This window comes from Anolis sagrei, chromosome 3 (assembly GCF_037176765.1).
Source record: "Anolis sagrei isolate rAnoSag1 chromosome 3, rAnoSag1.mat, whole genome shotgun sequence".
Lineage (NCBI taxonomy): Eukaryota > Metazoa > Chordata > Lepidosauria > Squamata > Dactyloidae > Anolis > Anolis sagrei.
The window spans coordinates 108,493,646-108,508,588 of NC_090023.1; the positions used below are offsets into that span (position 1 = coordinate 108,493,646).

At 39.1% G+C, this 14,943-nt stretch overlaps 1 protein-coding gene across 1 annotated transcript in view; it reads left to right on the forward strand.

The window, feature by feature from the left end:
* The window catches only part of ADPRHL1 (ADP-ribosylhydrolase like 1), a 43,436-nt gene extending 34,128 nt beyond the window's left edge, over positions 1 to 9,308 (forward strand). Inside the window, exon 9 of the mRNA XM_060769650.2 lies at positions 1,274 to 9,308. Within this exon, the coding sequence (XP_060625633.2) occupies positions 1,274 to 5,291 (4,018 nt within the window). The 3' untranslated portion in view covers positions 5,292 to 9,308. The remainder of the gene's footprint in view (positions 1 to 1,273) is intronic.
* The last annotated feature ends 5,635 nt before the right edge of the window (positions 9,309 to 14,943 follow it).

The window sequence follows — 14,943 nt, forward strand, 5'->3', positions numbered from 1 at the left end:
TGTTTTGTGGTGAGGATGAAATCCTGAGCTACTGAAGACAGAAGTTATACTTGCCTTTGTGTTAATCAGAGCCAGGTTTTCATCCCAAGATAATTTGCCGTCTTGCTTCTTGCTTGTATATGAAGAGGTATAAAAATGTAATATTTTTCTGGTATGCAAACTAAATCCTATTCACGTACTACTTATTGCCACAACAATTAACTTCTCAGAGACTTTTTTGTTGTGGTGGTGCAAGCAATTTGAACCTTTTAGTGTGTCCCTCCACCTTACCCACCACTGTTTTCTATTGATGTTGACTTCACTGTGTGGCTTTCACACTGAGTTCACAATTTTATTTAGTAACTGATCCTACCCAGTTAAAGCATTTCCTAAATCCCCAGCTGCCCGTAGGCCTAATTCTTCAAGCAGTAGACTTGCAGCCATGCCAAACTTTCAGTCCTGCGTTAACAACTGAAAGGATAGAGGCCAATTGATATTGTTCAATGGATATCATTACATACAATGCCTTTATTTCCCTGGTTCTTGCAGTCTCGATGGTATTTAGTGTGGTCCTGTCAGAAAAGGGGATTTAAAAAGAATGTTTCCCCACATAACTGGGGAAAAAAGCAATTATGTGTTTTTCACTTAACCGTAGAAAAAATATGTACATCTAATTTCAAAACTTGCTGATTATCTCTTACACACGATTAAGACAAGATTTAAAGAGTTTCACACAAATGATTTTGAGTACTGGTGTTTAACAGACAATTGTTTCCATTGTCACATGACAAACCTGTAATTTAAAGGGCAGTTTGTTATAAAGCATCCACTCTGTTGAAAGGGAAAAGTTGTACCTGGGCAAAACATCTCTGCCATGTTTCACCAAAGACCTGTTTCCAATGTTTCTACCCAACCCTAACAATTGGATAGGAAAAAGATATGCAAAATTTGGAACTACACAGTAATTTTTGATTAGGTTATTTCTTTCCTGGCACCATTTTTCACTTCTATTTTTGCATTCAACCACTGATAATGATCTGGGTTGTGCCTGGATAAGCGTTCAGATTTTTTAAGAAACGTACTGGAGAACTGCCATTCCTGGACAGCTTCCAGTAGTCATCTCCAAATGATGGTCACGATGACTGGGGTGACATAGTGTATCTCATTTTCCACCTGAGGCAATTGTTCATACTAATTCACTTGGCACTGTAGAAGTCACAACTTTTAAAAGTAAGAAAGTAAAAGCAATGTTTATCGTTTCCCACCCCCAAAAGCATTCTTTTCTTTTATGCAGCAAAAGAAAGGATGCAAAACTGGGCAGTGACCAGGTGCAGATTGATCCCATGGCACTGAAGAAGAAGCTTGACAAGATGTCAACAGAATTTGGAGCATTTGCCGTCCTCAGCAGCCTTCTGGAATACCTCACAGACCTCCTCTCCAGCCATCCACAAAATGAAAGCAAGAAAGCCAAGTGGAAGGAAAACATAGCAAACATGATGAACGCAAAGAGGGAATGTCAGAGTCCACGCAGTAGCACCCGCCCCACAAAATTCCAGCTTCTGCAGTCAAGGTTCCTGAACAGCAATCGTGAGCCTTATCGGAAGAGGTCGAGAGATGTTGGCAAGCTAAACATTAAAGAAAAGCAGACTGCAGGTAGAAATGGGCTAAACTCTATTGCGAGCAAGCTAGACAAAAACTCTTTAACAGAAGAGGAAAGTCCGAGAATAATACTCCAAGACAAAGCCAAATGGATCAGCTGTTGCGGAAAAAATACTGTGAAGAACGTTCTGAAGAAATTCTTAGCTATTGAGGAAAAAGCAGCCAAGGAAAAAGCAGCTAAGGAGAAGCAGCCAACACCAAAAAAGAAAACACCAAACAATAACCTCCCCAAAATAATCAATAAAAACTCTGTCTTGTCCATATTGAAAGAGAAATTTGAACAAACTAGTAATGTTTGTTCTGCTATTGATGTGAAAGCTTTTCTTCCAGGCAAATGTGAAAAAAAGAATAAAAACAGGCCAGAGAAAAAAAAGATTTGCAAAGCTGAAGTCAGAGTGCTGGAGATGGACCTGAGGACAGTCACAAATATACATGGTCTTCAGCCTCAGCATTTGGTGTGTACAACTGTTCCAATGCCTAAATTCTGTGTTGCTACTGAAATTAGCCACCCTTGGAGCTGGGCAACAAATGGCAAGTCTACTGTTCAGCTTTCTGATCATAAACCTGAAGGGAAGGAAACAAAAAAGACCCAGAATAAACATGATGTTCAGCTTGATGAGAACAAGACACCAAAGAACTTGGTACAGGAAGGACATCAAAAAAGACAGCTGCAAAACAAGAGTCGTGAAATCCCTATGGCTGTGACTGACAAAAAGGGCATAGTTGAGGTTGATGTGATCTCTCAGAGTCCAGATTCTAATCTAGATAGTGTTCCGGTTTCACAAGAAAGTGTGTCCAGTGTAGGCAACATTCCTGCATTACCTAAAACCAGTCTAGACCATAAAGAGGATTTCCTACCAACTGCAGACAATACATTCTCTAACTTTAGGGATGAAAATAAATCACACACTGTTAGCAATGATAGTGTCCCTACTACCTGCTCCTCATCTTGTCCAACCGAAGGGGTAAGTGCACACAGACACCAGGAAATTAAAGGGAATGAGATCCTTGGCATATCTGAGGGCATGTGTAGGCCAAAGCAGACCAAAATAGAATTAACAGAGCCCAGTAAAGATCTTCCCTTTGCTGGCCAAAAATGCTTCCCTGAAGAGAAAGTGATGGAAAATATTCCACCATTTCAGTCTCCTGGTGCACAGGCATCTTGTAACATAGAGTCTCCAGCCATTGACCTACAACCAAGCATTGAACCTGCAGCTGTTGACAAAATGTCTCGACTAAAGCCAAGTCAGGAGACTGTAAAGGCTCCAACGAGCAAGTGTTCTGGTACGGTTCAGAACAAAGAAAAACAGTCTGAAATGGGAGAAATATCTTCAAATTCTCCCAAAGGTGAACAAGCAAATCAAGCAAAGCAAGAGAAGCTAAAGGCAGTGAAAAGTCAAAGAAAGTTGCCTGACCAAAGTGAGCCTTTTCCCCAGAAGCCAAAGAGCCAACAAAGTAACCGTGATAACTACAGTCAAAACATATCAAAACAGACTCTGAACCAGGAAGGCCAAACTCGCATGTCTGATGATAGCCGGAAAGAGAATAATGATGGAAAGAACAAGCTTGAAAAGCATTCTTCCTCTGCTGTTTTAGAAAAATCCAGTGGTATTACAACAGTGGAGAATATTGATGCAGATAAGTTATGTTCAGGCAATGCAATAACAAATCCAGAGCCCAATAATGAGAAAGAAAAGATTTCTGTGAATCACTTAGAGACTTCCCGAAGCCTCTTAAAAGAAGTTATTAGCCATGAAGTCCATGAGCTGGTAGAAATTCCTGGATCTTTTTCACAAAAATGTCATTCATCCTCAATGGACCATTTAGTCAAACCAGAGAATAATATTGCAGAAGTCAATAGACCTTACTGTGGTGTTGGAAACATCCAAACACCTTTACCCAAGGAACTGTCAAAAAATGAAAGCTGTATTCAGGAAGACAAGGCAGTAGGACATAGTTCTGAGGAACATCACCCATCTTCTCTGAGTGAAAGGGAAAAAGACAAGGGCACCCCTGGACAAGATCAAAAAGCAGCATGCAATCTGCACAATGATTTAATCAAGAGCAAAAAGAAAACTGTAGAAAACAAGAACATTTTGCCAAAGGTACATGAAAATAAGTATCAACCAACCCCAACAAAGGAGCTAAAGAGAAATGAAATCAGTCCTGTAGGAGAAGCAGACTCCATGCCCAATGTGGACAAGCAAGAAATGACCATGCCAAATAAAACTGAGGAGCAAGAAAACACCCAAGTGATGGTAAAAAAAGAGAAATCTGGAAAAAGCAGTTTCCCTTCCCAAAATAAAACAGTCCTGCTGGGAAGTAGTGCTGGAGGAAAACAAAATGCATCAGAGGGAATCCAATGCCTAAAGCCACCAGCTGTGAACAGAAAGGGACAAGAGGACAAGGGGACAGAAGACAAAACTTCTCTGTTGGAAATTAAGAAAGCAGTGCAAAACTCCAAGGAGCCCAAGGATTCAATAAAGGGTGACCCTTCGAAGGATGGTGGAGGAAAATCAGAAAAAAATATTACTGAAACACAAGACTTAGTTCCACCAAAGCCAGGACTGTTGCATTCCTCAGATGACTCAACACATCAAACTTCATCAAGAAATTTAGTTAAACGTAGTGTTGATGATGGTAGTGGTGTTTCAGCAAAAAACAAGACCACTATGAACGACCAACACTCTTCGTGCATAGAACCAATGAAAAATGATACTAACGCTGAAAGAAAAAATACCCAGGATGTGCTTCAACATGACAACATACCATCTTCTTTACCATCTGATGATAAAGTGAAGCTTGGAATTAAAATAGGGACGGCAACGGAGAAGAGACATGCTTCAGGACAAAACATATTAGCTTTAAAAAATGAAACTCTGAAGAGTAAAAAGAATACTGAAAGAGAGAGGAGCACTTTGGGCCATTTGAAGAAAGATAAAATACCACCATCAAAAGAACAGATTACTGAGCCAATGAATCTTCCAGGCGGAAAGACACAAAACCCATCCTCAAATGATTCCAGGAACCTTAAAGTTATTACTCAGGATGAAAGGCAAGCACCGTGGAACATCAAGAAGGGCCGGTTACCATTATCGGATGTAAAACCAAAGAGTCATCAAAGTAATTTCACAGCAGGGAAACAGCAACAGCAACCCCATGCATCAGTAAATTGTGTCAAGCCTAAACCAAGTAGAGATGAAAAACATGAGTGTCATAATTCTGAGAAATATCTCCCATTTTCCTCAGATGACCTAGGAAAACATGAAAGGAATGGTAGCAAGAAGACTGGCTCCTCAAAGAATGTTGACATACAGAGAGAGTCTCAGCTGAGTCAGGACAGAACGCAGCAGGGGGGAAAAACAGCCTGTGAGACAGATGCAGCAGGTGCCCACTTATCCTCTTCCTACGAGACACATCCTATAGAACAGAGGCATAGTGCCGGCAAGTACAAAATACTACCAGCACATGATTTATCAGAGCTAGAACATGAACAGAATAAAAAATATGAAACTGGTGTAGTAAAGGAGGACAAAGCTAGATTAGTAAGCCTAGAAAAATACAAAGCAGAGAGTTATAGTGAAGGACCAATAAGTTCATCTTTTAAACCGATGGTTATTCGAGCCATTGACACAATTAAGCTTGATAACTAATTTTTTTTGACTAAAACAGAGACTTGGATTTATCGTCTTTCAGCTAAGTCTTCACTTCAGACATTAAAATCACACTGAAATGTTTAGCTGCCATTAAATTTAGTGTCATCTGAAAGCTCTAGGCCACAACGTAGTAACCAAGAGTACTTATGAGGCTATGCTTCACGTGTGAGATATCTTAAATGTTGTAACTATGAGATGAAGGTATGCAAAGACTGGGTCTACACATGCACCAGAATGAAGGAGTGGAATGGATTTAACCTTTCAGATTACTATAAAATTGATAGAAATAACATTTCTTAATATTTCCCTTTATTAAAAAGAATATCAGACCAGGTTGGAACTTTTCTTCCAGGAATGCTAGCATTCTTCATGTCATATATCTTCAAACTGCTGCCATTTTATGGGTAGGGCATTTGGACAGCCGCCTCAGAAAAGGATGAGCTTTCTGGGGCATGTGCAGACTTCAGTGTGAATCCAATCAGATTTTTAAAACCCAATTGGGTTCACATTAAAGTGTTGTCTGGAACCACCCTCAGGCTTCATCTATATCCAGAGCCAGTCCAGAGGCAGATACACATACTATCCTTAACCTGTGGCAACAGCAGGTTGGAATCCAGCCAGACCAGCTGGGCCACGACCATCACTATTGCTCTCCGCATCACCATCACTGCTGTCAGAAAACCACAGTGAGAGCTCTTGCCCATTGTGGACGTCCTGTGCTGACATCAGAAAAAAAGATGGTGGATTGGCTTGCTCTATCTCCTTGTTTGTGTGGGTGCCTCTGCCAATGTCAGCCCATGTGGACAGCAAACTGGACTCAGTCCTGTTGTTGACACTATGTCAAAGCCATGGAGTTGTTGCAGAGTTTCAGCCAAAGTCTGGAGCATCTCCCAAGTTTTAACAAGGGGCTAAACTGGGTTAACGCAGTTTATCCCATGACAACAACCTTAAATTGCAGAATGTAATGGGAGTAGCTAAGAGTGACATCACAGTGAGTAATGGTTATTACACACTTGTAGATGAGCCCAAAGTCAATTTCATTAAAATGAAAGTAGCCAAGAGTCCTCTGGTACCTTGAAGGCTATACATATATCCTTGCCTTTGTACCAACTACAGTAACCTAAGTGGATCAATAGAATTGACTCACCATTCTACAATTGATTCAGTGGGCCTACTCTAATTAGAACTATAAATAGCCATTATTCTCAGATAAATTTACCTAAGTTGCACTATGCTGTTGCTGTCTTTTGGTAGTAAATTTTGCTGAACGCAGTGGAAATAACCCCGTATTACACATGTCAAGCAAAGACAATGTACCTTTGAGAGCCAAATGCTGAAGAAAGAGAAAGGTGAACTATAGTTTCTCGCAGCCAGCTTTTGGCTATAAAATTTTGAGTTATCCTTCAATGTGAATCTGCAGGAAAGTTTTTAATATCTTGCAAATTAAAAACAATCACATCCTTTAAAAACCTCATTATCACTTAAGTTCTTTTGCCAAAGGTCGAAGTTAGTATAAAAACAAGATGAGCCTTCCAGGTCTAATTTTAATCTATATTTACTCCTTGGAGTTGGGGGGCAGAAGGCGATTGTTTGTCTACTGTTAATTCCTGTGAACACTGTTACTTTTACATAAACTATATAGACATTTTAATCTTGCCATGTATGTATTGTTTTTGTCTATCAAATGTTTTTATTAAAACTAAGCTGCGAAAATAGTGGTGTTGATCATGTGGAGAAGGTAACGTAAACCTATGAAAGTAGTGAGGGGAACAATCTTAGAAAATATTTTCATACTACAAAATATCATAAACCCAAATGATGTGTTTGTATTATCATCAACGGCTTTCAGAGCATGACGAATCATGTTGCATAGGAGGTGTTTTACATCAGGAGTAATTTCAACAGTGGAAATAAAGAATGCCTTATTGTATAGGATGGTATGGCAATAGCCTGAATGATCATTTGTTATACAAGCATTTTATCATAGATGTGATTTAAGATCAAATATCTTTCACTTGTTTTTTCCCTCAAGTGTTTTTCCTGGCTGTATGACTTTATAGTTTAATTTAGAGCGTATTTTCCCACACCCGTGATTTTATATACTAATTCCAAACATAAGGAACATTATACAGTAATAGTAAAAGTAAAGGTTTTCCCCTGACATTATGTCCAATCGTGTCCAACTCTGGGGGTTGGTGCTCATCTCCATTTCTAAGCCAAAGAACCGGTGTTGTCTGTAGACACTTCCAAGGTCATGTGGCCGGTGTGACTGCATGGAGTGCTGTTACCTTCTACTCATATTTTCATGTTTTCAAATTGCTATGTTGGCAGAAGCTGGGGCCACTCCTCAGATTCGAATCTGCAACCTTTCGGTCAACAAGCTTAGCAGCTCAGCAATTCAGCGGTTTAATCCACTGCGCCACCGGGAGCCCCTTATACAGTAATACCAAATGCAATAATATTTTCAGAAATTTTAAGGAAATGCAGACAGTTGTGGTCCTTTTACCGGTATGAGAAAGAAAACATCCAATTTATGACTAGAATTTAATAGGTAATCAAGAATGCATGTTTTCAGTCTTTCTTCCAGCTTATTTTGGTTACAAAAGAGAGAAAGTCTATCCTAGGAGCAGATATAAGCCCAGTTTTGCACAAGCACTCCTGTAATGCAAGCACATCTGAAGAATTCAAGGTCAAGATTACAGCAACAGAATTTTGTTCTACAAAATGAAAGGTGATACTACTCAATAAACAACCAGAGCTTTGTGACTCCCCTAAGGGAAGGTGACTTTGAGAATCAAACAAAACATTAGCCACCACTGGCTGAAGTTTGGGAAAATACATTTTGCTGGCCTTGGGAAGGATTTTGTTTGCATCCTTCTTTTTCTGCTTTTTATAGTTACAGAACTGATGTTTACAAGTCTAGCTTTTCTTTTAAAAAAAACCCAAACAGATATTTTGTTTGTCTGCTATCATGTTTAATATTTATTATTTGCTTTATTTCTATGGCCTAAGATTTCATACTGAAAACCCAAAATCTAGGGACAGCCGCTGGAGATGACAGAAGGTGCGTGGCTTGGTGGTTGTAAGCATACTCATTTAACATCAGCCACACTGAAAGCTTTTCATTCAACTTAAAAATAGACAAACCACGAAGTCTAACTAATAAGACAAAGACGGGAGAGGAGAAGATTTTTGAAGGGTCTACAGCAGCTTTTTAAAAGCAGACTGCAGCAATGGGAGCCAGGAGAAAGGGAGAAAATAATCATAATTTATTTCCAAGGCAGTTCTCTCACCTTGAGATTCCTTCTCTCATCCCATGACAGAGAGAAAATGAAAAAGGAATCCCATCCTAAGATCTGGGAAATCCTAATCATCCCTATCACCTAATCCAATATATCCCAGGAGCTATAGGGCCCTTCCACACAGCCCTATATCTCATAATATCAAGGCAGAAAATCCCACATTTTCTGAGTGTGGACTCAGATAAACCAGTTCAAAGCAGATATCGTGGGATTTTCTGCCTTGATATTCTGAGATATAAGCCTGTGAGGAAGGGCCCATAGAATCATGCAGTTTGACACCACTTTAACTGCCATGGCTCAACACTATGAAATCATTGCAGCTGTAGTTTAACAAAGCTTTTGACCTTCTCTTCCAAAGACTGCGGATGCTTCCCCCAACTACAAATCCTAGGATTTCATAGCATTGAGCCATGGCAGTTAAAGTGGTGTCAAACTGCATTAATTCTCCAGTGTAGATGTTCCTTTGGTAGGTTGAGTTTGCGAATCCCAGATCTTCTACCCCAAGATATTTATATATCCATTTACACATCGTTCATCTTATATGTTGTGTATGCATTCTTGACTACTTGCGATTTAAGGTATTATCTGGGTACAGCTAAGCACGCCTACTGATTTGACTGTTATTCATATGCATCATTTTCTTATTGAAATCATTGAGGTAAGCATTGTTTAGTTCTCTGTCTTCTATAATAAAACTGGAGTAAAATCTTAATATGTTTAATGTGTTGTTGAAGGCTTTCATGGCTGGAAAATTGGGTTGTTGTGGGTTTTCTGGACTGAATGGCCATGTTCCAGAAGCATTCTCTCCTGACCTTTCACCCACATCTATGGCAGGCATCCTCAGAGGTTGAGAGGATGCCTGCCATAGATGCAGGTGAGATCACGTCAGGAGATAATGGTTCTGGAACATGGCCATAAGTCTGGAAAACGTACAACAACCCATTTAACATGTTTATTCAATATGTTGTTAATGAACATATTGTTATATCTACCTGTATAACTTATTGTAACACAAGTTTTCTTAGTTCACCTATGACCCATCATACCTTAATTAATATAAAGTTTGTGTGTATATTGTAGTATAGTATAAACCTAACCACTTCTAACTCAGAAATATATTGCACTGTTTACAATAAAATTTACTTCTGGATGAGTAAATCTTTGGACCTAGGCCACCTTAATCGATATTAAGTAAAATTCATTAAACTCAGTGGAACTTATAAAAAGTATGTTTAGCTCTGTTTATTGCTATTAGCATTAACTACTACTACTACTACTATAATGTAATGTTCATATTTAACTAGGGCAATCATATCCATTTGATATTTCCCAGATAAAGTTTTCTGAAAGTTCTCATAGATTTGCAATAATGGTGTGTTAATTGATAACCTAATAATGAATATTTCAAAGTCTCTACAAAGGTTTCTAGGCATTAACACAAAGTTTTCAACAAGTCCAGTCATCACTCCACATTCGCTGGTTCTAGAGGATCCCCTACAACAGTAAAAAACAACAACAAAAACCTCACGTATAATAAAATTAATATGTTTTTTTACCTAAGAGAACACTTCTCTAGAAATATTTAGTTTCTCCAGCATGACTTTATGGTTACCTTTTATCATCTCATACTGGAAAACCTTATAGGTTTTACTTCTAGAAATGTCTAGGCCTTCCAATGCACTCTATGGCAGAAGTTGACCACAAAATCACACTGGAAGATCTAAAGACTTCTAGAGATAACATTTAAATCAAATCTGTGAATAATAAATTCCACCAAAGTCTAATGTGCAAATGTTAGTGGCTGACTGTACTGTAGTCTGCAATGTTTTGGGTGGGGGTGGACGAAGTTTGAATAAATATTGAATATTGACTCACCACTGTAGGACGCTTTGAGAAACCAAGTGGAGGCTGTCACACTTTATAATTTATTGAGTCTTAATATGCAAATGGCATATCATCTTTGATACTTTTTGTTTAAAGGATTGTTTTCATGTTTAACTCCGATTAAAGAGCACAGAGAAATGGACTGGCACTCAGGTGTCAACTAATTTCAGTGTGGGAAAAGGCAATCGGAGGTACTGCCTATGAAGATCAACTGCAGTAGAGTAATCTCAAAGCAGAATCTGACATGGACTTTTTAGCAATGAATACATTTTGTATATGGCTTCATGTATTCAAGTTCACTGTTGTACATTTTCTCACAGAAATTGTTGAATACTTTTGAATGAGATGAGACATATGTGTAACTTGTCATGTAACACCACCATTTCTCACTGTACTGATTTTAAATATTTTGCATTTTATATACCATCCTAAAATACCATGAATGTTGTTTTGGGTTTATTTATTATTTGTATTACGTAAGTTATTTGATTCCCACTTCTTTCTGGGTGTGCCAGCAAAATAATAAACAGGAAATTATTTCCAGCACTTTCATGGCATCCAAAAGCTGCTATTTGGGGAATACCTTCACTTCATCACTGGAAGAGAATCAGAGTGATTCAACTCATCTCCAATGGAGTCAGCAGGACTGCTGACTGAAAGGTTGGTGGTTCAAATCCGGGGAGTGGGTGAGCTCCCATCTGTCAGCTCCAGCTTCTCATGTGGGGACACGAGAGAAGCCTCCTACAGGATGGTAAAACATCAAGGTAAATACGTCATACTTGTGGTTTTCGAAGGCTTTCATGGCTGGACTGTTGTGAGTTTTCTGGGCTGTATGGTCATGTTCCAGAAGCATTCTCTCTTAATGTTTCGCCCACATCTATGGCAGGCATCCTCAAAGGTTGTGAGGTCATGCCATCCATGTGGGTGAAACATCAGGAGAGAATGCTTCTGGAACATGGCCACACAGCCCAGAAAACTCACAGCAACCCAGTTATTCTGGCCATGAAAGCCTTCAACAACACATCCTCAAATTGTTTGATAATATTTTCCCTAACATATTTATTTATTTATTTATTTATTTATTTATTTCAGGTATTTCTATTCTGTTTCTTCTCAACCTCCAAAGGGGGACTCAGGATGGCTTACATTTGGCAGCAATTTGATGCCACTACATATAACACAGCAATATAATAACAATTAAAACAATAAGTAAAACATTCATTAAAACAGTAAAAAACAATATTAATAGCCGTAACATCATTCCAGTCAATTCCATATCCAGTTCCATGTCCAAAGTGCTATCTATGTCTGTTGTCCAAAAGCCTGGTCCCAGAACCATGACTTCAATTGCCTCCTAAATGACAGGAGGGACAGAGCCGATCTTACCTCAGTGGGAAGCGAGTTCCACAGGTGGGGGACCACAGCCGAGAAGGTCCTGTCTCTCATCATCGCCAGGACGTATTTGTGACACTGGCGGGAGCAAGAGCAGGACCTCCCTGGATGATCTTAAACTGCATGGCGGGACATAGAGGGAGATGCGTTTGGACAAGTAAGCTGGTCCAGAACTGTATAGGGATTTATAGGTCAAAGCCAGCACTTTGAATTGAGCTCGGAAGTGGACTGGCAGCCACTTCCGAGCTCAATTCAACTAATATTTATTATCATTACAAATAAATCCCACATTATTGTATAGAGTGATTTTGCGGTTTATATAATACTGGCTGACATTTCAGAAGTGAAGGCCAGAATGCAAGAGGTGAAGCAACATCAGCGCTTGAAGTGTGGTCAAGATGGCAAGAGTTCTTAATGGGGAATAACACACTGCAGTTTCCTTTTGTTTATTTTTTTATTTAAAGTTCTTATATTCCACCCTTTTCACCCCAAAGGGGACTCAGGGCAGATCACAGAACACATATACGGCAAGCATTCAATGCCAATTATACAATAACAAGACAGACAACAGATCAGGGTATATAGGCTTTTTCTCATCATTTGGCATTTTTTGGAGGCTTTGCTCAGTTCTGAGTACAGGGGAGTGCTGTCTCTCCATCTCCTTGCTGAAGAGTTTTCTTTGTTCGTAAACTTTCCTCCAAAATGCTGTGCCTAAAATACCTTCCTGCTTAATGCATTTCCTATTCATCTGGTCACATTGCTGTTTTTGATCTGCTAGGTGGGCAGGGGAGCAGGGCTGAAGGTCAGGAGCTCACCTTGACCCGACTTCGAACTGTCAACCTTTTGGTTGGCAAGATTTACTGCAGCTGCAGGTAGTGATTAACCTGCTGTGCTAAAGCTGGACTTAAATCTATGAGGAAGAGCAAGACTTCATCCTTCCTTTCCTTTTAAAACTGGGACATTTTAAAAGTGGAGTGGTAGAGAATTAATTATGATTGCTCCTGCCAAATTGGGACAGTTGGAAGGTATGTTAACTGGAAAAAAATAGGATTTATTTGTCATATTCTTCCTTCAGTGAATTGGTATGCAAAACCTTAATATGCAGATTAAATACATGTTATTAACAATCATCCTGTTTAAAGAGCTCCACTGGCTGCCGTTCATTTTCCGGTCCCAATTCAAGGTGCAGGTTTTGACCTACAAAGCCCTGAATGGTTTGGGACTCACCTATCTGCATGGCCCCATTTCTGTGTACGAAACCACGTGATCTCTTCGATCATCTGGAGAGGCCCTGCTCATGCTCCCACCTCCTTCGCAGGCGCGATTGGTGGGGACGAGGGAGAGAGCCTTCTCGGTGGTGGCCCCTCGACTCTGGAACTCACTTCCCAGGGACATTAGACATGCCCCAACTTTGGCAGTCTTTAGGAGGAGCCTGAAAACGTGGTTGTTCCAGTGTTCCTTCCCAGAATAAGGAAACTCTCAGCAATATGCCCTCAAAATGCACTTTACCATTGATTTAGGACTGACTGCATTCCCTCAATTCTCTCTGAAAATGTTCACGTCACGTCAACAGTATTTTAATTTTAATCTATTACATTTGGCCCGGCCATTGGTTTTTAACATGTTTGTATGTCACTGTTGATTGTTTATTGCTTATTTTTGTTATGTTTTATATGAATTGTATTGTATTGACCGTTTTATTTGATGTTTTTGTTTATTGATGCATTGTGAGCTTGGCCTCATGTAAGCCACACCGAGTCCCTTGGGGAGATGGTAGCGGGGTACAAGTAAAGTATTATTATTATTATTACTATTATTATTATTGTGGCAGACAGGTTAGGCTGATGCATAATGACTTAAACAAGGTCCTGCATAGCTGAATTTGGGACCAGATTCTCTTGTCCATTGGTAAGAAGCCATCTTACTATACCCTACATGCTGATTCCTGCACTGAAGATACCTTGCTGTTTACAGTTTCAACCTTTTGCCTTTCAGTTCTACAGAAACTGTAACAGATACGAAAGGATATTATTAGTATTCCAGTCATCTCCCTGTCCTCCCCTTTGGCTTTACGCTAATTGCCAGGGATATCAGCTACAGTGGGAAAGCTCCATCTTGTGGTTTCATTTATCAAGGATCACACATTTCATTTCAAATTAACCCACTAGCCTAAAATGAAATGTACTTCTCCATGGTTGTTTTAACTAACCAAGGTTGCCAGACTGCCACCAAAAAATGTAGGGATTTTTCCAGGACCCGGATTCAACAGAGATCAAGTGAGGGAAAGAAGAATACTAACAATAACAGAAAATGACCCTAATACTTAACTGGTGTGATGCAATATGACCCCTGCATCTGCAGTACAAGCACCCATGGTTGCACTTACCTGTGTCCCAAAAAGCATGTTCTCTCTAGGAATTTCCTGGTCCTCCAGTGTGATTCTATGGTACCCCTACACTGGAAGTTCAACATGATTCATTATTATCTGTGGTTTTATATTTCCATGGTAAGTCCAGGAATATATTCATCATAGATATGATGGTCATAAAATATACTGTACATACTCAAGTATAAGCCTAGTTTTTCAGACTCTTTTTTTAGGCTGAAAAAGCTCCCCTCGGCTTATACTTGAGCCAAGGTTATTTATTATTTTGCTCTGTTATTAGTATTATTTTTATTATATTTATGTTATTACTCTATTATTATTTTATTACATTTATCATTTACTCTATTATTATTGATGTTATCGCATTTACATTATTTTACTCTATTATTTTTATTACATTTATTATTTTACTCTATTTATTACATTTATTATTTTGCTCTCTTTATTATTATTGGAAGGATACGTAAGCACATTTACACTGAAGGAGTCTAGAATAATGGTTTCATCAGAGCTGGACAGTCTTACATTACAGTTTTATGTAAATATTCAAAAACATTTAACCTACTGGTACCTCAATTAATGTAATTTTATTGGTATCTAGTTTTATTTTGAAATTGACCAGTAGCTGCTGCATTTCCCACCCTCGGCTTATATTTGAGGCAATACATTTTCCTAGTTTTTGTGG